We start from the raw sequence: 21179 nt of genomic DNA on the forward strand, positions 1-21179 counted from the left end.
AGCCCCAACCTGCGGCCAGAGAGACAGGAGGCAGTGTCCCCACCAGCCCCTGTCCCGGGGCTGGCCCTGTCTGGGGAGCGCGGGGCTCGGCTGTGTTCTCCAGCCTCTGCCGCAGCCCCTCAGCTCTGCCTGCGCTTGGTCTTTGCCCGATCCAGACTGGGACCTGCCAGAAGAGGAGCAGGAGCAGAAAGACTCCCGTGCCCTCTTCCACAGCATTGCACAGGTACCCGCAGCCATCCCCGCCTGGGCTGGGCCTGCTGTCGCTGCTCAGCCAAGCGCTGCCGTCGGGGCACTCGATGTGACATCCCTCTCTTCCCTGCCCTTCCTTCTCCTGCAGGTGTTTTGGGAATCCCTCAAGCCCGCCGTGCGTGAAGACACCACCATCGCGGCCGTCGAGGGCATGGCAGACTCTGGCTCCTATGATGCGGAGGCTTGTGCTGCCATGCTGGATGTGCTGGTGGAAAACGATGCCTCCAATTTGAAGCATGTAAGTAGCCTGTGGCCGGGGCTCGAGCCCCCTGGGGATCGTGTGCCCCCTGAAGCCGGGTCCGCTGGGCCCCCGACAGCCTCGTAGGCCAGCACAGTGTGGTGGGAAGGGAAGCACTTCTCGGGGGAAGCTGGGGAAATGGCTCGCTCTGGCAGCACTACAACTCTCATCCGTGTCTCCTCCAGGTGCCAAGCATCGTGAGGTGCATCTACCAGTGGCTCACGTCCAACGCGGATGTGTCTGCCAAGCACAGGCTGGACAACACTCTTCTGGAGCTGACCCACACGCACCCCCATGATGTGGTGGTGACCCTCCTGCACTGTGCCCCATCATGCGACAGGTACGCGGCCCACCTGCCTTGAGGGCTCAGGGCTCACCAGCCTGTAGAGCCCACCAGCCTGTAGAGCCCGTCCCATGTGGGCTGCCAGCCAGACAGAGATTTTCAGGCCCCTCCGGCCCCTCCATTTCCCAGCCCTGGCGTGTCAGTCCCTGAGCCCACTGCCATGCTCCCTTCCTGCCGCTCAAGGCACCGATGCTCGGCCGCCTGCTGCCTGCAGGGGCAGGCCTGCTGGGTGCTGCCGGTGAGGGGCAGTGGGCAGAGGCAGGGCCGGTGGCCAGCCCGGGCCCCCGGGGTTGCCCAGGCCACAGCACTGTGGCCGAGACCCCCACTGACACAGAGCTCTGGGCCTGCAGAGCTGCTGCGACCATGTGGAGGGCGATGGTCTCCACGAGCAGGACTGCAGAGAAGGTGCTGCTGGAGCTGCTCTGCGTGCTGGGGGACTGGCCGCTGCACAGCACGTTCACCTCCGATGGGGACAAAAAGGACGTCTTTGCCCTGGCCGTGAGTTTCTGGACCAGGCCTTTGCTCATCCCCAGGGTCGCCTCTCTGGGCGGCTCTCCATCCTCCCCCGCCACTGCATCTCCCTGCCTCACGCAGTGGGCTGGAAACCCCGCTTAGGGGCAGGTTCAGGGGCAGCCAGGCCGGGTGCTCCCCCTGCATCTCCCGTGGCCCAGGGCAGCGCCTGAGCCTCGCCCTCCCACGCTCAGGCCCTGCCACGGGGCCATCTCGGCACTGAGTGCTGTCTCCGGGTGTTTTGTTTTCTGCAGGCAACCAGGGTGCTGTGGGAGATGCTCCGGGCGCCCAGGTGCCCACAGAGGCTGAAGGCGCATTTCCCACGCCTCTTCCTGGCTCTACTCTTCCAAGTTTTCTCCAGCACAGAGCAGATGCCAGAGGAGGTCGATACCTTCTGGAGGCGATGCCGGCAGGAAGGCTGCCTTCCCACCAACCCCAACAGGTGCTCCATCCCAGTCTTCCCATCCGTCCCATGGCCCCGGAGCTGGGGCCGGGGCTCCCAGCGTGACCTGGGCTTTGCTCTGCACACAGATTTGCAGTGCTGACCGCGACGGCACTGCTCTGCCATCTTGAGTATGAGGAGGTGGTGTTTGACGTCGAACGTAAGCGTGGCTGGGACACACTCCTCAACGCTGAGGTCCACCACTGCGCAATGGGTCTGCTGGCCAGGTGAGAGCCCCCTTCTCCCCGCTCCCCCCACCATTTCTGTACTGCAGACGGGGTCGTGGGTGAGAGGGACTTGTCACCGAAGGATGATGGCTCAGCAGACTGGAAAAGCCTGGGAGAGGTGGGTGCGCAGGAGCAGCCACCTCCCAAAGCACCAGCGGCCCCTCCCGTGGGGCCTGGGCTGACGGCACAGAGCGGGGCGTCTGTCTGCAGGCAGCCCCACCCAGGGCAGCTGGCTGGGGCAGGGCAGGATGCACTGAGGGCCAGCGACAGAGCCTGGGGGACATGAGTCCCCTGTGGGCAGGAAAGGGAAGGCTTCGGGGCAGGAAGGGTGTGTTTCCAGTCTCCTCCCCAAAAGGAGCCTGCTGGTGAGGGGTGGTGGGGAAAGACAAGGCCTGTGTGAGCCAGTGCCGAGAGAGGTTTGCCCGCCTTGCTCAGGGTCGATGGTGCCTTCTTCCCCCTGCCAGAGAGATACGCGGCATCTCGAGGACATTGCGTTACTGGATTGCACACTACCTGGTCGAGCTGCTCAGCAGGAAGGAGCCGCGCTGGGAGGTCCCGGCCATGGCGTTCCTTGTCGAGGTGAGCGTGATGGCGAGCGCTGCCTCGCTGAGCTGCCTCCCACCACTCTGCCCTCTGGTAGCCGCAGCGGCGGGGGGGAGCCCCAGTCGGCGGAGCTGGGGCAGAGGGTGGGCTCCGCTGCGTGCCCTTGGCCGCTCGCTGCTGGGGTGACGCTTGTCCCCACCTGTGTTTCGTGCCACCCTAGCGCCAGCTCTCGCTCTTCCATCATGGCTCCTCGAAGGCCGAGGAGTCAGAGGCTGCTGAGAGCTGGGAGGCACTGCGGAGCGGGCGAGCGACCTGCGCCATGTGCCCCGCAGCGTGGGGCAGGGAGCCCAGGGGCTCTCTGCAGCCGCTGCTGCCTTTGGACTCGGCTGCCTGGGACGGTGCCCACGCCCTGTGCTGCTGGCTGGACCCAGCCCTGCGCGGTTGCTAGCGTCCTGCCGGCCAGGCACCCCTGTCACTGCTCTGTGTGTTTCAGCTCCTGGCCTGCCCTGACATAAGGGGATGGGCTAACGGCATCCTGAAGCTCGTCCCAAGGTACCTGCAGAGTGAGTGCAGAGTGATGCGTCGCCTGGTGCTCAGAGGCCTCATCGCGCTCTGCAAGAGACACTTCATGGTGAGAAGGGGGCAGCCAGCTGGGGCTGGGTAAGGGGTGCTGGGTAACACAGTAGCTTGGACTTGGCTGGGCTTTGGGAGCTATGGCAGCTGCTCCCAGCTCTCCTGCCTCCCCGTTCACCTGCCCGAGTCCTTTGGGGCAGGCCTTTGGCTTCTGGGCCCCGAGGCAGCAGCGTGGGGTCAAACTGCCGGAGCTGTTTTGGCAGTGCAAGCCTTTTATGGCTTCCCAACACAGCATTGTGTTCCACACAGGCCAAAAGAATGCAGTTCCTGCTGCCAAGTCTCATAGAGCTGCTGCAGGATGCGGACGGGGAGGTGGTCGAGATGACCCTCTATGTGGTCAGCAAGGTGCTCCTGGACGGAGACATCCCAATTGCCAGCCCCATCGCTCTGCAGCTGGCTGAGAGGCTCCGGCCGCACTTTGACAACGTAAGGCTTTGTGCCCCTCACCACGGGCGCTGGGTGCTGCCAGGGAACTTTGTGCCCTGTGGATTTTCAGACCCGTGGCCAGGTGGGCCTGGAGCAGCCGGTGCTGAGGTCTTGCTCTTCCTTTCCACCAGGATGTCGACTATGTGCAGCTGCTCTCCATGTACCTCTTCCAAGGTGTGATGGAGTCTGTAGAGGAAGCGGGAAAAGAGCCACTGAAGACGCGTGTGCACCAGAGCCTCCTCCCACTGCTCTGCCACTTGCATGATGAGAACCAGCATGTGGCAGAGGTGAGGATTTCTGACCTGCTGGTGTCCCCGCGGGAGGTGGCTCCGCTGCTTCCTGCCCAGCCTCCTCATGGCCTTGGCTACAGAGCAGCAGCCCTGGGGGACCTCTGTCCTGCTGCCCTGGCAGCACCAGGTGCCCGAGATGGGGGTTGACCCACTCCTCTGCCCAGGCACCGAACCCACCGACAGACGCAGTCCCCAGCTGCCGCATCTTCCCACCAGTGGCCAGGAAAGGCCCTGAGCCTTGCCCATGTGCAGGGGATGTAGGTCCCGTGCCCTGGGCAGCGGTGCCATCCCCCAGTCTCTGCTGCTCTGCAGGCCTCTCGGGAAACCCTGCTTCGAGCTACCGAGTTCCTGAACAAGAGGAAGCTCAGGCAGCTGCTGGAGAGGGAGCAGACATGGGCGGTTGGCGAGTGCCTGGTGAGGACGACCCCGAAGCACCAGGCCCAGCCCAGACAAGCCCCCTGCCCCCAATGCCCAGCGTGTGGGGCTGGCAGCTGTGCCCCTCCCCGCTGCTGCAGCCCATCGCTGCCAGCCTGCACCCCACACACGCTCCCTTCCCTCGGGCATGTGGCCCCACGGGCTCTTCTCCAGGCTCCTCTCCCTCCCTGAGCCTGGGGGTGCCAACGGAGCCCCAGCCCAGCTGGGCTTTGGCGCCAGGGTGGCACCGCAGCTCCCCGGGGAGCAGCCAGCCCTCTGCTCCCTCCAAACCCCAGCACCAGCCGGCTGCTGGCTGGGCGTCGTGGGTGTCCTGGCAGGGGAGGCCAGTCCTGGGTGCAGGGGGAAGAGTCTGCACCAACCCTTCCCTCCGTCCCCTTGTGCTCTCTCCAGCTGACAGAGTACAGCAGCAGAGCAGACGAGTACCTGCAGCAGTGCCTGCTGTACCTGGACAGCCCACAGGAGTCCATCCGAGAGGCGGCCGTCAGGTTCATTGGTGAGCCACAAGCCCCCGGCGGTCCGTCCCTGCCCCACTGCAGCTTGGCCCCAGCCCCGGCTGTGGCACCGGCAGCAGGAATCGGCCCAGTGGCTGTGGAGCCCCGACTGCCCGATGCAGGGCCAGGGCGCCCACGGGGCTCCCTGCCACCCTCTCCCACCCCCTGCCCTTGGGCGTCACGCTCGGGGAACGCCCCAGCCTGAGCCCTGCCAAGGGGAGGAAAGCGTGTAGCTGGGCTGATGTGGGGAAGCTGTGCTGCTGAGGCTAGCAGGATTTGTGATGGGCTGTGTGTGCCTAGGGCTCGCTGGGCGGCACATGAGGGGTCAGCGGGAGGAGAAGCTCCAGATCATCTACAAGGGTGAGTGAGGGCAGCGGGGTGTCAGCAGGGACTGGCGGGGAGGAAGAAAGACCCTGAGCAGGGAGCTGCAATCCCTGCCCCGGCTGGGGAGGGCTGTGCTCCCTGCACGCACGAGGGGCAGCGTGGGCAGAGCCGAGCAGAGATTTCAGGGGCACGTGGGGTATTCGTGGCCAGCACCTTCCAGCTGATCCCGTTGGCCCCTGCTCCCTCCTGGCCATGGGAAGAGCTGTGTGGGGCGGTCCTGGCAGGAGGGGTTTCTGGGGTCCCCGCAGATCCAGGTTCTGACCTTGGCTCTGTTCCTCTCTGTTCCAGCCCTTCAAGGCATGACAAATGATATCAGCCTCTCCGTCTCAAACCTGGCAGCTCAAACCGTATTCCTGCTCAGAGCTGCAGAGAGAATGCCTTCCTCCAGATTCAGGCTGCTGCAAGACCAGCTCCGCAGGGCGTGGAGGAGGCGGCCTTCTCTCCGGGGCAATGGCTGGCTGTGCTGCTGGAGCTCTGCACAGAGCTGATCCCGGGAGCTCCGTGTGCTGGAGCCACCTGAGCCTGCGGGGAAGGCTGGGTGGCTCCTGGCCTCTCCCTGCCCACAGGACAGCTCTTCTCTAAGAGCCCTGGGGCTGTGCCCCACGGCCGGGCTCCAGCCATGCTCCATCCACTGGGCACCCCCAGCCCCAACCTGCGGCCAGAGAGACAGGAGGCAGTGTCCCCACCAGCCCCTGTCCCGGGGCTGGCCCTGTCTGGGGAGCGCGGGGCTCGGCTGTGTTCTCCAGCCTCTGCCGCAGCCCCTCAGCTCTGCCTGCGCTTGGTCTTTGCCCGATCCAGACTGGGACCTGCCAGAAGAGGAGCAGGAGCAGAAAGACTCCCGTGCCCTCTTCCACAGCATTGCACAGGTACCCGCAGCCATCCCCGCCTGGGCTGGGCCTGCTGTCGCTGCTCAGCCAAGCGCTGCCGTCGGGGCACTCGATGTGACATCCCTCTCTTCCCTGCCCTTCCTTCTCCTGCAGGTGTTTTGGGAATCCCTCAAGCCCGCCGTGCGTGAAGACACCACCATCGCGGCCGTCGAGGGCATGGCAGACTCTGGCTCCTATGATGCGGAGGCTTGTGCTGCCATGCTGGATGTGCTGGTGGAAAACGATGCCTCCAATTTGAAGCATGTAAGTAGCCTGTGGCCGGGGCTCGAGCCCCCCTGGGGATCGTGTGCCCCCTGAAGCCGGGTCCGCTGGGCCCCCGACAGCCTCGTAGGCCAGCACAGTGTGGTGGGAAGGGAAGCACTTCTCGGGGGAAGCTGGGGAAATGGCTCGCTCTGGCAGCACTACAACTCTCATCCGTGTCTCCTCCAGGTGCCAAGCATCGTGAGGTGCATCTACCAGTGGCTCACGTCCAACGCGGATGTGTCTGCCAAGCACAGGCTGGACAACACTCTTCTGGAGCTGACCCACACGCACCCCCATGATGTGGTGGTGACCCTCCTGCACTGTGCCCCATCATGCGACAGGTACGCGGCCCACCTGCCTTGAGGGCTCAGGGCTCACCAGCCTGTAGAGCCCACCAGCCTGTAGAGCCCGTCCCATGTGGGCTGCCAGCCAGACAGAGATTTTCAGGCCCCTCCGGCCCCTCCATTTCCCAGCCCTGGCGTGTCAGTCCCTGAGCCCACTGCCATGCTCCCTTCCTGCCGCTCAAGGCACCGATGCTCGGCCGCCTGCTGCCTGCAGGGGCAGGCCTGCTGGGTGCTGCCGGTGAGGGGCAGTGGGCAGAGGCAGGGCCGGTGGCCAGCCCGGGCCCCCGGGGTTGCCCAGGCCACAGCACTGTGGCCGAGACCCCCACTGACACAGAGCTCTGGGCCTGCAGAGCTGCTGCGACCATGTGGAGGGCGATGGTCTCCACGAGCAGGACTGCAGAGAAGGTGCTGCTGGAGCTGCTCTGCGTGCTGGGGGACTGGCCGCTGCACAGCACGTTCACCTCCGATGGGGACAAAAAGGACGTCTTTGCCCTGGCCGTGAGTTTCTGGACCAGGCCTTTGCTCATCCCCAGGGTCGCCTCTCTGGGCGGCTCTCCATCCTCCCCCGCCACTGCATCTCCCTGCCTCACGCAGTGGGCTGGAAACCCCGCTTAGGGGCAGGTTCAGGGGCAGCCAGGCCGGGTGCTCCCCCTGCATCTCCTGTGGCCCAGGGCAGCGCCTGAGCCTCGCCCTCCCACGCTCAGGCCCTGCCACGGGGCCATCTCGGCACTGAGTGCTGTCTCCGGGTGTTTTGTTTTCTGCAGGCAACCAGGGTGCTGTGGGAGATGCTCCGGGCGCCCAGGTGCCCACAGAGGCTGAAGGCGCATTTCCCACGCCTCTTCCTGGCTCTACTCTTCCAAGTTTTCTCCAGCACAGAGCAGATGCCAGAGGAGGTCGATACCTTCTGGAGGCGATGCCGGCAGGAAGGCTGCCTTCCCACCAACCCCAACAGGTGCTCCATCCCAGTCTTCCCATCCGTCCCATGGCCCCGGAGCTGGGGCCGGGGCTCCCAGCGTGACCTGGGCTTTGCTCTGCACACAGATTTGCAGTGCTGACTGTGAAGGCACTGCTCTGCCGTCTTGAGTATGAGGAGGTGGTGTTTGACGTCGAACGTAAGCGTGGCTGGGACACACTCCTCAACGCTGAGGTCCACCACTGCGCAATGGGTCTGCTGGCCAGGTGAGAGCCCCCTTCTCCCCGCTCCCCCCGCCATTTCTGTACTGCAGACGGGGTCGTGGGTGAGAGGGACTTGTCACCGAAGGATGATGGCTCAGCAGACTGGAAAAGCCTGGGAGAGGTGGGTGCGCAGGAGCAGCCACCTCCCAAAGCACCAGCGGCCCCTCCCGTGGGGCCTGGGCTGACGGCACAGAGCGGGGCGTCTGTCTGCAGGCAGCCCCACCCAGGGCAGCTGGCTGGGGCAGGGCAGGATGCACTGAGGGCCAGCGACAGAGCCTGGGGGACATGAGTCCCCTGTGGGCAGGAAAGGGAAGGCTTCGGGGCAGGAAGGGTGTGTTTCCAGTCTCCTCCCCAAAAGGAGCCTGCTGGTGAGGGGTGGTGGGGAAAGACAAGGCCTGTGTGAGCCAGTGCCGAGAGAGGTTTGCCCGCCTTGCTCAGGGTCGATGGTGCCTTCTTCCCCCTGCCAGAGAGATACGCGGCATCTCGAGGACATTGCGTTACTGGATTGCACACTACCTGGTCGAGCTGCTCAGCAGGAAGGAGCCGCGCTGGGAGGTCCCGGCCATGGCGTTCCTTGTCGAGGTGAGCGTGATGGCGAGCGCTGCCTCGCTGAGCTGCCTCCCACCACTCTGCCCTCTGGTAGCCGCAGCGGCGGGGGGGAGCCCCAGTCGGCGGAGCTGGGGCAGAGGGTGGGCTCCGCTGCGTGCCCTTGGCCGCTCGCTGCTGGGGTGACGCTTGTCCCCACCTGTGTTTCGTGCCACCCTAGCGCCAGCTCTCGCTCTTCCATCATGGCTCCTCGAAGGCCGAGGAGTCAGAGGCTGCTGAGAGCTGGGAGGCACTGCGGAGCGGGCGAGCGACCTGCGCCATGTGCCCCGCAGCGTGGGGCAGGGAGCCCAGGGGCTCTCTGCAGCCGCTGCTGCCTTTGGACTCGGCTGCCTGGGACGGTGCCCACGCCCTGTGCTGCTGGCTGGACCCAGCCCTGCGCGGTTGCTAGCGTCCTGCCGGCCAGGCACCCCTGTCACTGCTCTGTGTGTTTCAGCTCCTGGCCTGCCCTGACATAAGGGGATGGGCTAACGGCATCCTGAAGCTCGTCCCAAGGTACCTGCAGAGTGAGTGCAGAGTGATGCGTCGCCTGGTGCTCAGAGGCCTCATCGCGCTCTGCAAGAGACACTTCATGGTGAGAAGGGGGCAGCCAGCTGGGGCTGGGTAAGGGGTGCTGGGTAACACAGTAGCTTGGACTTGGCTGGGCTTTGGGAGCTATGGCAGCTGCTCCCAGCTCTCCTGCCTCCCCGTTCACCTGCCCGAGTCCTTTGGGGCAGGCCTTTGGCTTCTGGGCCCCGAGGCAGCAGCGTGGGGTCAAACTGCCGGAGCTGTTTTGGCAGTGCAAGCCTTTTATGGCTTCCCAACACAGCATTGTGTTCCACACAGGCCAAAAGAATGCAGTTCCTGCTGCCAAGTCTCATAGAGCTGCTGCAGGATGCGGACGGGGAGGTGGTCGAGATGACCCTCTATGTGGTCAGCAAGGTGCTCCTGGACGGAGACATCCCAATTGCCAGCCCCATCGCTCTGCAGCTGGCTGAGAGGCTCCGGCCGCACTTTGACAACGTAAGGCTTTGTGCCCCTCACCACGGGCGCTGGGTGCTGCCAGGGAACTTTGTGCCCTGTGGATTTTCAGACCCGTGGCCAGGTGGGCCTGGAGCAGCCGGTGCTGAGGTCTTGCTCTTCCTTTCCACCAGGATGTCGACTATGTGCAGCTGCTCTCCATGTACCTCTTCCAAGGTGTGATGGAGTCTGTAGAGGAAGCGGGAAAAGAGCCACTGAAGACGCGTGTGCACCAGAGCCTCCTCCCACTGCTCTGCCACTTGCATGATGAGAACCAGCATGTGGCAGAGGTGAGGATTTCTGACCTGCTGGTGTCCCCGCGGGAGGTGGCTCCGCTGCTTCCTGCCCAGCCTCCTCATGGCCTTGGCTACAGAGCAGCAGCCCTGGGGGACCTCTGTCCTGCTGCCCTGGCAGCACCAGGTGCCCGAGATGGGGGTTGACCCACTCCTCTGCCCAGGCACCGAACCCACCGACAGACGCAGTCCCCAGCTGCCGCATCTTCCCACCAGTGGCCAGGAAAGGCCCTGAGCCTTGCCCATGTGCAGGGGATGTAGGTCCCGTGCCCTGGGCAGCGGTGCCATCCCCCAGTCTCTGCTGCTCTGCAGGCCTCTCGGGAAACCCTGCTTCGAGCTACCGAGTTCCTGAACAAGAGGAAGCTCAGGCAGCTGCTGGAGAGGGAGCAGACATGGGCGGTTGGCGAGTGCCTGGTGAGGACGACCCCGAAGCACCAGGCCCAGCCCAGACAAGCCCCCTGCCCCCAATGCCCAGCGTGTGGGGCTGGCAGCTGTGCCCCTCCCCGCTGCTGCAGCCCATCGCTGCCAGCCTGCACCCCACACACGCTCCCTTCCCTCGGGCATGTGGCCCCACGGGCTCTTCTCCAGGCTCCTCTCCCTCCCTGAGCCTGGGGGTGCCAACGGAGCCCCAGCCCAGCTGGGCTTTGGCGCCAGGGTGGCACCGCAGCTCCCCGGGGAGCAGCCAGCCCTCTGCTCCCTCCAAACCCCAGCACCAGCCGGCTGCTGGCTGGGCGTCGTGGGTGTCCTGGCAGGGGAGGCCAGTCCTGGGTGCAGGGGGAAGAGTCTGCACCAACCCTTCCCTCCGTCCCCTTGTGCTCTCTCCAGCTGACAGAGTACAGCAGCAGAGCAGACGAGTACCTGCAGCAGTGCCTGCTGTACCTGGACAGCCCACAGGAGTCCATCCGAGAGGCGGCCGTCAGGTTCATTGGTGAGCCACAAGCCCCCGGCGGTCCGTCCCTGCCCCACTGCAGCTTGGCCCCAGCCCCGGCTGTGGCACCGGCAGCAGGAATCGGCCCAGTGGCTGTGGAGCCCCGACTGCCCGATGCAGGGCCAGGGCGCCCACGGGGCTCCCTGCCACCCTCTCCCACCCCCTGCCCTTGGGCGTCACGCTCGGGGAACGCCCCAGCCTGAGCCCTGCCAAGGGGAGGAAAGCGTGTAGCTGGGCTGATGTGGGGAAGCTGTGCTGCTGAGGCTAGCAGGATTTGTGATGGGCTGTGTGTGCCTAGGGCTCGCTGGGCGGCACATGAGGGGTCAGCGGGAGGAGAAGCTCCAGATCATCTACAAGGGTGAGTGAGGGCAGCGGGGTGTCAGCAGGGACTGGCGGGGAGGAAGAAAGACCCTGAGCAGGGAGCTGCAATCCCTGCCCCGGCTGGGGAGGGCTGTGCTCCCTGCACGCACGAGGGGCAGCGTGGGCAGAGCCGAGCAGAGATTTCAGGGGCACGTGGGGTATTCGTGGCCAGCACCTTCCAGCTGATCCCGTTGGCCCCTGCTCCCTCCTGGCCATGGGAAGAGCTGTGTGGGGCGGTCCTGGCAGGAGGGGTTTCTGGGGTCCCCGCAGATCCAGGTTCTGACCTTGGCTCTGTTCCTCTCTGTTCCAGCCCTTCAAGGCATGACAAATGATATCAGCCTCTCCGTCTCAAACCTGGCAGCTCAAACCGTATTCCTGCTCAGAGCTGCAGAGAGAATGCCTTCCTCCAGATTCAGGCTGCTGCAAGACCAGCTCCGCAGGGCGTGGAGGAGGCGGCCTTCTCTCCGGGGCAATGGCTGGCTGTGCTGCTGGAGCTCTGCACAGAGCTGATCCCGGGAGCTCCGTGTGCTGGAGCCACCTGAGCCTGCGGGGAAGGCTGGGTGGCTCCTGGCCTCTCCCTGCCCACAGGACAGCTCTTCTCTAAGAGCCCTGGGGCTGTGCCCCACGGCCGGGCTCCAGCCATGCTCCATCCACTGGGCACCCCCAGCCCCAACCTGCGGCCAGAGAGACAGGAGGCAGTGTCCCCACCAGCCCCTGTCCCGGGGCTGGCCCTGTCTGGGGAGCGCGGGGCTCGGCTGTGTTCTCCAGCCTCTGCCGCAGCCCCTCAGCTCTGCCTGCGCTTGGTCTTTGCCCGATCCAGACTGGGACCTGCCAGAAGAGGAGCAGGAGCAGAAAGACTCCCGTGCCCTCTTCCACAGCATTGCACAGGTACCCGCAGCCATCCCCGCCTGGGCTGGGCCTGCTGTCGCTGCTCAGCCAAGCGCTGCCGTCGGGGCACTCGATGTGACATCCCTCTCTTCCCTGCCCTTCCTTCTCCTGCAGGTGTTTTGGGAATCCCTCAAGCCCGCCGTGCGTGAAGACACCACCATCGCGGCCGTCGAGGGCATGGCAGACTCTGGCTCCTATGATGCGGAGGCTTGTGCTGCCATGCTGGATGTGCTGGTGGAAAACGATGCCTCCAATTTGAAGCATGTAAGTAGCCTGTGGCCGGGGCTCGAGCCCCCCTGGGGATCGTGTGCCCCCTGAAGCCGGGTCCGCTGGGCCCCCGACAGCCTCGTAGGCCAGCACAGTGTGGTGGGAAGGGAAGCACTTCTCGGGGGAAGCTGGGGAAATGGCTCGCTCTGGCAGCACTACAACTCTCATCCGTGTCTCCTCCAGGTGCCAAGCATCGTGAGGTGCATCTACCAGTGGCTCACGTCCAACGCGGATGTGTCTGCCAAGCACAGGCTGGACAACACTCTTCTGGAGCTGACCCACACGCACCCCCATGATGTGGTGGTGACCCTCCTGCACTGTGCCCCATCATGCGACAGGTACGCGGCCCACCTGCCTTGAGGGCTCAGGGCTCACCAGCCTGTAGAGCCCACCAGCCTGTAGAGCCCGTCCCATGTGGGCTGCCAGCCAGACAGAGATTTTCAGGCCCCTCCGGCCCCTCCATTTCCCAGCCCTGGCGTGTCAGTCCCTGAGCCCACTGCCATGCTCCCTTCCTGCCGCTCAAGGCACCGATGCTCGGCCGCCTGCTGCCTGCAGGGGCAGGCCTGCTGGGTGCTGCCGGTGAGGGGCAGTGGGCAGAGGCAGGGCCGGTGGCCAGCCCGGGCCCCCGGGGTTGCCCAGGCCACAGCACTGTGGCCGAGACCCCCACTGACACAGAGCTCTGGGCCTGCAGAGCTGCTGCGACCATGTGGAGGGCGATGGTCTCCACGAGCAGGACTGCAGAGAAGGTGCTGCTGGAGCTGCTCTGCGTGCTGGGGGACTGGCCGCTGCACAGCACGTTCACCTCCGATGGGGACAAAAAGGACGTCTTTGCCCTGGCCGTGAGTTTCTGGACCAGGCCTTTGCTCATCCCCAGGGTCGCCTCTCTGGGCGGCTCTCCATCCTCCCCCGCCACTGCATCTCCCTGCCTCACGCAGTGGGCTGGAAACCCCGCTTAGGGGCAGGTTCAGGGGCAGCCAGGCCGGGTGCTCCCCCTGCATCTCCTGTGGCCCAGGGCAGCGCCTGAGCCTCGCCCTCCCACGCTCAGGCCCTGCCACGGGGCCATCTCGGCACTGAGTGCTGTCTCCGGGTGTTTTGTTTTCTGCAGGCAACCAGGGTGCTGTGGGAGATGCTCCGGGCGCCCAGGTGCCCACAGAGGCTGAAGGCGCATTTCCCACGCCTCTTCCTGGCTCTACTCTTCCAAGTTTTCTCCAGCACAGAGCAGATGCCAGAGGAGGTCGATACCTTCTGGAGGCGATGCCGGCAGGAAGGCTGCCTTCCCACCAACCCCAACAGGTGCTCCATCCCAGTCTTCCCATCCGTCCCATGGCCCCGGAGCTGGGGCCGGGGCTCCCAGCGTGACCTGGGCTTTGCTCTGCACACAGATTTGCAGTGCTGACTGTGAAGGCACTGCTCTGCCGTCTTGAGTATGAGGAGGTGGTGTTTGACGTCGAACGTAAGCGTGGCTGGGACACACTCCTCAACGCTGAGGTCCACCACTGCGCAATGGGTCTGCTGGCCAGGTGAGAGCCCCCTTCTCCCCGCTCCCCCCGCCATTTCTGTACTGCAGACGGGGTCGTGGGTGAGAGGGACTTGTCACCGAAGGATGATGGCTCAGCAGACTGGAAAAGCCTGGGAGAGGTGGGTGCGCAGGAGCAGCCACCTCCCAAAGCACCAGCGGCCCCTCCCGTGGGGCCTGGGCTGACGGCACAGAGCGGGGCGTCTGTCTGCAGGCAGCCCCACCCAGGGCAGCTGGCTGGGGCAGGGCAGGATGCACTGAGGGCCAGCGACAGAGCCTGGGGGACATGAGTCCCCTGTGGGCAGGAAAGGGAAGGCTTCGGGGCAGGAAGGGTGTGTTTCCAGTCTCCTCCCCAAAAGGAGCCTGCTGGTGAGGGGTGGTGGGGAAAGACAAGGCCTGTGTGAGCCAGTGCCGAGAGAGGTTTGCCCGCCTTGCTCAGGGTCGATGGTGCCTTCTTCCCCCTGCCAGAGAGATACGCGGCATCTCGAGGACATTGCGTTACTGGATTGCACACTACCTGGTCGAGCTGCTCAGCAGGAAGGAGCCGCGCTGGGAGGTCCCGGCCATGGCGTTCCTTGTCGAGGTGAGCGTGATGGCGAGCGCTGCCTCGCTGAGCTGCCTCCCACCACTCTGCCCTCTGGTAGCCGCAGCGGCGGGGGGGAGCCCCAGTCGGCGGAGCTGGGGCAGAGGGTGGGCTCCGCTGCGTGCCCTTGGCCGCTCGCTGCTGGGGTGACGCTTGTCCCCACCTGTGTTTCGTGCCACCCTAGCGCCAGCTCTCGCTCTTCCATCATGGCTCCTCGAAGGCCGAGGAGTCAGAGGCTGCTGAGAGCTGGGAGGCACTGCGGAGCGGGCGAGCGACCTGCGCCATGTGCCCCGCAGCGTGGGGCAGGGAGCCCAGGGGCTCTCTGCAGCCGCTGCTGCCTTTGGACTCGGCTGCCTGGGACGGTGCCCACGCCCTGTGCTGCTGGCTGGACCCAGCCCTGCGCGGTTGCTAGCGTCCTGCCGGCCAGGCACCCCTGTCACTGCTCTGTGTGTTTCAGCTCCTGGCCTGCCCTGACATAAGGGGATGGGCTAACGGCATCCTGAAGCTCGTCCCAAGGTACCTGCAGAGTGAGTGCAGAGTGATGCGTCGCCTGGTGCTCAGAGGCCTCATCGCGCTCTGCAAGAGACACTTCATGGTGAGAAGGGGGCAGCCAGCTGGGGCTGGGTAAGGGGTGCTGGGTAACACAGTAGCTTGGACTTGGCTGGGCTTTGGGAGCTATGGCAGCTGCTCCCAGCTCTCCTGCCTCCCCGTTCACCTGCCCGAGTCCTTTGGGGCAGGCCTTTGGCTTCTGGGCCCCGAGGCAGCAGCGTGGGGTCAAACTGCCGGAGCTGTTTTGGCAGTGCAAGCCTTTTATGGCTTCCCAACACAGCATTGTGTTCCACACAGGCCAAAAGAATGCAGTTCCTGCTGCCAAGTCTCATAGAGCTGCTGCAGGATGCGGACGGGGAGGTGGTCGAGATGACCCTCTATGTGGTCAGCAAGGTGCTCCTGGACGGAGACATCCCAATTGCCAGCCCCATCGCTCTGCAGCTGGCTGAGAGGCTCCGGCCGCACTTTGACAACGTAAGGCTTTGTGCCCCTCACCACGGGCGCTGGGTGCTGCCAGGGAACTTTGTGCCCTGTGGATTTTCAGACCCGTGGCCAGGTGGGCCTGGAGCAGCCGGTGCTGAGGTCTTGCTCTTCCTTTCCACCAGGATGTCGACTATGTGCAGCTGCTCTCCATGTACCTCTTCCAAGGTGTGATGGAGTCTGTAGAGGAAGCGGGAAAAGAGCCACTGAAGACGCGTGTGCACCAGAGCCTCCTCCCACTGCTCTGCCACTTGCATGATGAGAACCAGCATGTGGCAGAGGTGAGGATTTCTGACCTGCTGGTGTCCCCGCGGGAGGTGGCTCCGCTGCTTCCTGCCCAGCCTCCTCATGGCCTTGGCTACAGAGCAGCAGCCCTGGGGGACCTCTGTCCTGCTGCCCTGGCAGCACCAGGTGCCCGAGATGGGGGTTGACCCACTCCTCTGCCCAGGCACCGAACCCACCGACAGACGCAGTCCCCAGCTGCCGCATCTTCCCACCAGTGGCCAGGAAAGGCCCTGAGCCTTGCCCATGTGCAGGGGATGTAGGTCCCGTGCCCTGGGCAGCGGTGCCATCCCCCAGTCTCTGCTGCTCTGCAGGCCTCTCGGGAAACCCTGCTTCGAGCTACCGAGTTCCTGAACAAGAGGAAGCTCAGGCAGCTGCTGGAGAGGGAGCAGACATGGGCGGTTGGCGAGTGCCTGGTGAGGACGACCCCGAAGCACCAGGCCCAGCCCAGACAAGCCCCCTGCCCCCAATGCCCAGCGTGTGGGGCTGGCAGCTGTGCCCCTCCCCGCTGCTGCAGCCCATCGCTGCCAGCCTGCACCCCACACACGCTCCCTTCCCTCGGGCATGTGGCCCCACGGGCTCTTCTCCAGGCTCCTCTCCCTCCCTGAGCCTGGGGGTGCCAACGGAGCCCCAGCCCAGCTGGGCTTTGGCGCCAGGGTGGCACCGCAGCTCCCCGGGGAGCAGCCAGCCCTCTGCTCCCTCCAAACCCCAGCACCAGCCGGCTGCTGGCTGGGCGTCGTGGGTGTCCTGGCAGGGGAGGCCAGTCCTGGGTGCAGGGGGAAGAGTCTGCACCAACCCTTCCCTCCGTCCCCTTGTGCTCTCTCCAGCTGACAGAGTACAGCAGCAGAGCAGACGAGTACCTGCAGCAGTGCCTGCTGTACCTGGACAGCCCACAGGAGTCCATCCGAGAGGCGGCCGTCAGGTTCATTGGTGAGCCACAAGCCCCCGGCGGTCCGTCCCTGCCCCACTGCAGCTTGGCCCCAGCCCCGGCTGTGGCACCGGCAGCAGGAATCGGCCCAGTGGCTGTGGAGCCCCGACTGCCCGATGCAGGGCCAGGGCGCCCACGGGGCTCCCTGCCACCCTCTCCCACCCCCTGCCCTTGGGCGTCACGCTCGGGGAACGCCCCAGCCTGAGCCCTGCCAAGGGGAGGAAAGCGTGTAGCTGGGCTGATGTGGGGAAGCTGTGCTGCTGAGGCTAGCAGGATTTGTGATGGGCTGTGTGTGCCTAGGGCTCGCTGGGCGGCACATGAGGGGTCAGCGGGAGGAGAAGCTCCAGATCATCTACAAGGGTGAGTGAGGGCAGCGGGGTGTCAGCAGGGACTGGCGGGGAGGAAGAAAGACCCTGAGCAGGGAGCTGCAATCCCTGCCCCGGCTGGGGAGGGCTGTGCTCCCTGCACGCACGAGGGGCAGCGTGGGCAGAGCCGAGCAGAGATTTCAGGGGCACGTGGGGTATTCGTGGCCAGCACCTTCCAGCTGATCCCGTTGGCCCCTGCTCCCTCCTGGCCATGGGAAGAGCTGTGTGGGGCGGTCCTGGCAGGAGGGGTTTCTGGGGTCCCCGCAGATCCAGGTTCTGACCTTGGCTCTGTTCCTCTCTGTTCCAGCCCTTCAAGGCATGACAAATGATATCAGCCTCTCCGTCTCAAACCTGGCAGCTCAAACCGTATTCCTGCTCAGAGCTGCAGAGAGAATGCCTTCCTCCAGATTCAGGCTGCTGCAAGACCAGCTCCGCAGGGCGTGGAGGAGGCGGCCTTCTCTCCGGGGCAATGGCTGGCTGTGCTGCTGGAGCTCTGCACAGAGCTGATCCCGGGAGCTCCGTGTGCTGGAGCCACCTGAGCCTGCGGGGAAGGCTGGGTGGCTCCTGGCCTCTCCCTGCCCACAGGACAGCTCTTCTCTAAGAGCCCTGGGGCTGTGCCCCACGGCCGGGCTCCAGCCATGCTCCATCCACTGGGCACCCCCAGCCCCAACCTGCGGCCAGAGAGACAGGAGGCAGTGTCCCCACCAGCCCCTGTCCCGGGGCTGGCCCTGTCTGGGGAGCGCGGGGCTCGGCTGTGTTCTCCAGCCTCTGCCGCAGCCCCTCAGCTCTGCCTGCGCTTGGTCTTTGCCCGATCCAGACTGGGACCTGCCAGAAGAGGAGCAGGAGCAGAAAGACTCCCGTGCCCTCTTCCACAGCATTGCACAGGTACCCGCAGCCATCCCCGCCTGGGCTGGGCCTGCTGTCGCTGCTCAGCCAAGCGCTGCCGTCGGGGCACTCGATGTGACATCCCTCTCTTCCCTGCCCTTCCTTCTCCTGCAGGTGTTTTGGGAATCCCTCAAGCCCGCCGTGCGTGAAGACACCACCATCGCGGCCGTCGAGGGCATGGCAGACTCTGGCTCCTATGATGCGGAGGCTTGTGCTGCCATGCTGGATGTGCTGGTGGAAAACGATGCCTCCAATTTGAAGCATGTAAGTAGCCTGTGGCCGGGGCTCGAGCCCCCCTGGGGATCGTGTGCCCCCTGAAGCCGGGTCCGCTGGGCCCCCGACAGCCTCTTAGGCCAGCACAGTGTGGTGGGAAGGGAAGCACTTCTCGGGGGAAGCTGGGGAAATGGCTCGCTCTGGCAGCACTACAACTCTCATCCGTGTCTCCTCCAGGTGCCAAGCATCGTGAGGTGCATCTACCAGTGGCTCACGTCCAACGCGGATGTGTCTGCCAAGCACAGGCTGGACAACACTCTTCTGGAGCTGACCCACACGCACCCCCATGATGTGGTGGTGACCCTCCTGCACTGTGCCCCATCATGCGACAGGTACGCGGCCCACCTGCCTTGAGGGCTCAGGGCTCACCAGCCTGTAGAGCCCACCAGCCTGTAGAGCCCGTCCCATGTGGGCTGCCAGCCAGACAGAGATTTTCAGGCCCCTCCGGCCCCTCCATTTCCCAGCCCTGGCGTGTCAGTCCCTGAGCCCACTGCCATGCTCCCTTCCTGCCGCTCAAGGCACCGATGCTCGGCCGCCTGCTGCCTGCAGGGGCAGGCCTGCTGGGTGCTGCCGGTGAGGGGCAGTGGGCAGAGGCAGGGCCGGTGGCCAGCCCGGGCCCCCGGGGTTGCCCAGGCCACAGCACTGTGGCCGAGACCCCCACTGACACAGAGCTCTGGGCCTGCAGAGCTGCTGCGACCATGTGGAGGGCGATGGTCTCCACGAGCAGGACTGCAGAGAAGGTGCTGCTGGAGCTGCTCTGCGTGCTGGGGGACTGGCCGCTGCACAGCACGTTCACCTCCGATGGGGACAAAAAGGACGTCTTTGCCCTGGCCGTGAGTTTCTGGACCAGGCCTTTGCTCATCCCCAGGGTCGCCTCTCTGGGCGGCTCTCCATCCTCCCCCGCCACTGCATCTCCCTGCCTCACGCAGTGGGCTGGAAACCCCGCTTAGGGGCAGGTTCAGGGGCAGCCAGGCCGGGTGCTCCCCCTGCATCTCCCGTGGCCCAGGGCAGCGCCTGAGCCTCGCCCTCCCACGCTCAGGCCCTGCCACGGGGCCATCTCGGCACTGAGTGCTGTCTCCGGGTGTTTTGTTTTCTGCAGGCAACCAGGGTGCTGTGGGAGATGCTCCGGGCGCCCAGGTGCCCACAGAGGCTGAAGGCGCATTTCCCACGCCTCTTCCTGGCTCTACTCTTCCAAATTTTCTCCAGCACAGAGCAGATGCCAGAGGAGGTCGATACCTTCTGGAGGCGATGCCGGCAGGAAGGCTGCCTTCCCACCAACCCCAACAGGTGCTCCATCCCAGTCTTCCCATCCGTCCCATGGCCCCGGAGCTGGGGCCGGGGCTCCCAGCGTGACCTGGGCTTTGCTCTGCACACAGATTTGCAGTGCTGACCGCGACGGCACTGCTCTGCCATCTTGAGTATGAGGAGGTGGTGTTTGACGTCGAACGTAAGCGTGGCTGGGACACACTCCTCAACGCTGAGGTCCACCACTGCGCAATGGGTCTGCTGGCCAGGTGAGAGCCCCCTTCTCCCCGCTCCCCCCGCCATTTCTGTACTGCAGACGGGGCCCCCCACCCGGCTCCTGCAGACGGGTCGTGGGTGAGAGGGACTTTTGTTTTTATAAAAACAAGACCTTTAAACCGTGGAGTCTTTACAATACGTGGTCATGAGATGGGGGGTGACCGCGAAAATCTTTTGTGCCACGCAGAGGCTTGCTGGCTGGTCATCTCATGGCAAAGCACTTGAAAGAGCTGTCGCACGTGAAGGTGAGTTGTGCATTTTCTTGCACAAAAAGACACATCTTCCAGATTTGCTGGCTGCTTCTGTGAGCACAAGGGTCTGTCAGGAGTACACTACCCAACAGATATTTTCAGAAAAATAAACGCTCTTAATCTGTCCCTTCAAGGTGAAGGTGACGTGTGGCCAAGGAGCGAGAACATAACTGCTTTTGGGAGGGAACCATGCTGGGGAGAGGGCATTTTGAAAGCAGATCTTCGGAAACATTTCCATCAAATGGTTTTGCTGCCATGTCATGCGTAAAAGCTCTCCCTCTGTATGCTGCTAAAACTTGGAGACAGAATTTTCTAACCTGCTTTGCGATCTCCCAGACAAAGAGTTTCAGAGGGTTTTGAAGCCACTTGTCAAGAATAGAAAGAGGCACCAAGACCTCCTGATTTCTTTGCAAGAACAACTGAGCGACATCCGGGACGGAGGAAATTTCCTGGCCACCTTTCAGCAAAACCCTTTGCAGAATTGAGAAGGTGGGACTGAGAAACACAGGGGGTCCATCAGGATGCAGCAAGCACTGCCAACAATGCCCCTCTCGCATTTGGAGCTTCGTGTCCGCTGGAGGTCTCTTTTCCAGTGACGGCGGCCATTAAACCAAGTACCCAAATACACTGACCCCAGAACCGGACCTGCGCATCGCTGTGTCACAGAGCATTAAACCAAGATGTTCAAAATGAACACGAATGAAGCCTCTTCAATCGCATTGCTCTCGCTGAACAACTATTATTGATAATATGTATAGAAAAATTACTAATGCCATAATAATAAATTTGTTTTAGTGAGAGCAAAAAGGGTTTTTGTGCTGCGAGGCAGACCTGGAGGTCCTTCTTGCCCAAGGCTCGGTGGCCCTGTAACAAGGCGCTGCCGATGGGTGGCCCTGAAAACTGGGCTGCTGGGAGGCCCCAAGGGGATGAGATGGCGAGAGGCCCTGAGGACATGCTGGCGGGACGCACTGAGGGGACAGGGCAGCGGGAGGCCCAGGGGACAGGCATGTGTCAGCAGGGCACAGGGCCCTTTGTGACCCACCGTGATACGGGCACTGCCAATTGGATGGCACGTGGCAGTGTGTCACAGGGCCCTTTGCGACCCGCCGTGACATGAGCGCTGGCGGTGACGTGGCCACCCCACAGTGCGCGGAGGACGCGACGGGACAGGACGGGACGGAGAAGGGCTGCGAGGAGCCCCTGCGCAGCCCCGTCGTTCCCTGCAGACCCGCGTCCGCGTCGCTTTTCCGAGGCATCTCCCATCCCTGCGACAGGAGCCCTCGAGGCCAGGCCTCAGCGGGATGGCGGAGAGACCCCCCAGCGTGCCCAGGCTGGCCTGGATGGTGG

At 64.4% G+C, this 21179-nt stretch overlaps 4 protein-coding genes across 4 annotated transcripts; all 4 read left to right on the plus strand.

The window, feature by feature from the left end:
* Positions 1 to 93: 93 nt before the first annotated feature.
* LOC148052228 (maestro heat-like repeat-containing protein family member 7) lies at positions 94 to 5829 on the plus strand. Its single transcript, XM_087731075.1, has 14 exons — positions 94 to 223; positions 338 to 487; positions 673 to 827; positions 1181 to 1328; positions 1595 to 1782; positions 1872 to 2009; positions 2474 to 2588; positions 3046 to 3183; positions 3435 to 3611; positions 3743 to 3898; positions 4214 to 4315; positions 4727 to 4829; positions 5128 to 5187; positions 5500 to 5829. Exons 2-14 carry the CDS (start codon positions 401 to 403, stop codon positions 5697 to 5699), a joined length of 1767 nt encoding a protein of 588 aa, XP_087587201.1. The 5' UTR covers positions 94 to 223; positions 338 to 400; the 3' UTR covers positions 5700 to 5829.
* Positions 5830 to 5947: 118 nt separating this feature from the next.
* On the plus strand, positions 5948 to 11684 carry LOC148052229 (maestro heat-like repeat-containing protein family member 7). The gene is made up of 14 exons (XM_087731074.1): positions 5948 to 6077; positions 6192 to 6341; positions 6528 to 6682; positions 7036 to 7183; positions 7450 to 7637; positions 7727 to 7864; positions 8329 to 8443; positions 8901 to 9038; positions 9290 to 9466; positions 9598 to 9753; positions 10069 to 10170; positions 10582 to 10684; positions 10983 to 11042; positions 11355 to 11684. Exons 2-14 carry the CDS (start codon positions 6255 to 6257, stop codon positions 11552 to 11554), a joined length of 1767 nt encoding a protein of 588 aa, XP_087587200.1. The 5' UTR covers positions 5948 to 6077; positions 6192 to 6254; the 3' UTR covers positions 11555 to 11684.
* Positions 11685 to 11802: 118 nt separating this feature from the next.
* LOC148052230 (maestro heat-like repeat-containing protein family member 7) lies at positions 11803 to 17539 on the plus strand. Its single transcript, XM_087731072.1, has 14 exons — positions 11803 to 11932; positions 12047 to 12196; positions 12383 to 12537; positions 12891 to 13038; positions 13305 to 13492; positions 13582 to 13719; positions 14184 to 14298; positions 14756 to 14893; positions 15145 to 15321; positions 15453 to 15608; positions 15924 to 16025; positions 16437 to 16539; positions 16838 to 16897; positions 17210 to 17539. The coding sequence occupies exons 2-14, from the start codon at positions 12110 to 12112 to the stop codon at positions 17407 to 17409; spliced, it is 1767 nt and encodes a 588-aa protein (XP_087587198.1). The 5' UTR covers positions 11803 to 11932; positions 12047 to 12109; the 3' UTR covers positions 17410 to 17539.
* Positions 17540 to 17657: 118 nt separating this feature from the next.
* On the plus strand, positions 17658 to 21107 carry LOC148052231 (maestro heat-like repeat-containing protein family member 6). Its single transcript, XM_087731085.1, has 8 exons — positions 17658 to 17787; positions 17902 to 18051; positions 18238 to 18392; positions 18746 to 18893; positions 19160 to 19347; positions 19437 to 19574; positions 19769 to 19826; positions 20169 to 21107. Exons 2-8 carry the CDS (start codon positions 17965 to 17967, stop codon positions 20190 to 20192), a joined length of 798 nt encoding a protein of 265 aa, XP_087587211.1. The 5' UTR covers positions 17658 to 17787; positions 17902 to 17964; the 3' UTR covers positions 20193 to 21107.
* Positions 21108 to 21179: the final 72 nt, after the last annotated feature.

This window comes from Nipponia nippon, unplaced genomic scaffold (assembly GCF_047370975.1).
Source record: "Nipponia nippon isolate SJK-2023a ecotype South Korea unplaced genomic scaffold, ASM4737097v1 scaffold_5, whole genome shotgun sequence".
NCBI lineage: Eukaryota > Metazoa > Chordata > Aves > Pelecaniformes > Threskiornithidae > Nipponia > Nipponia nippon.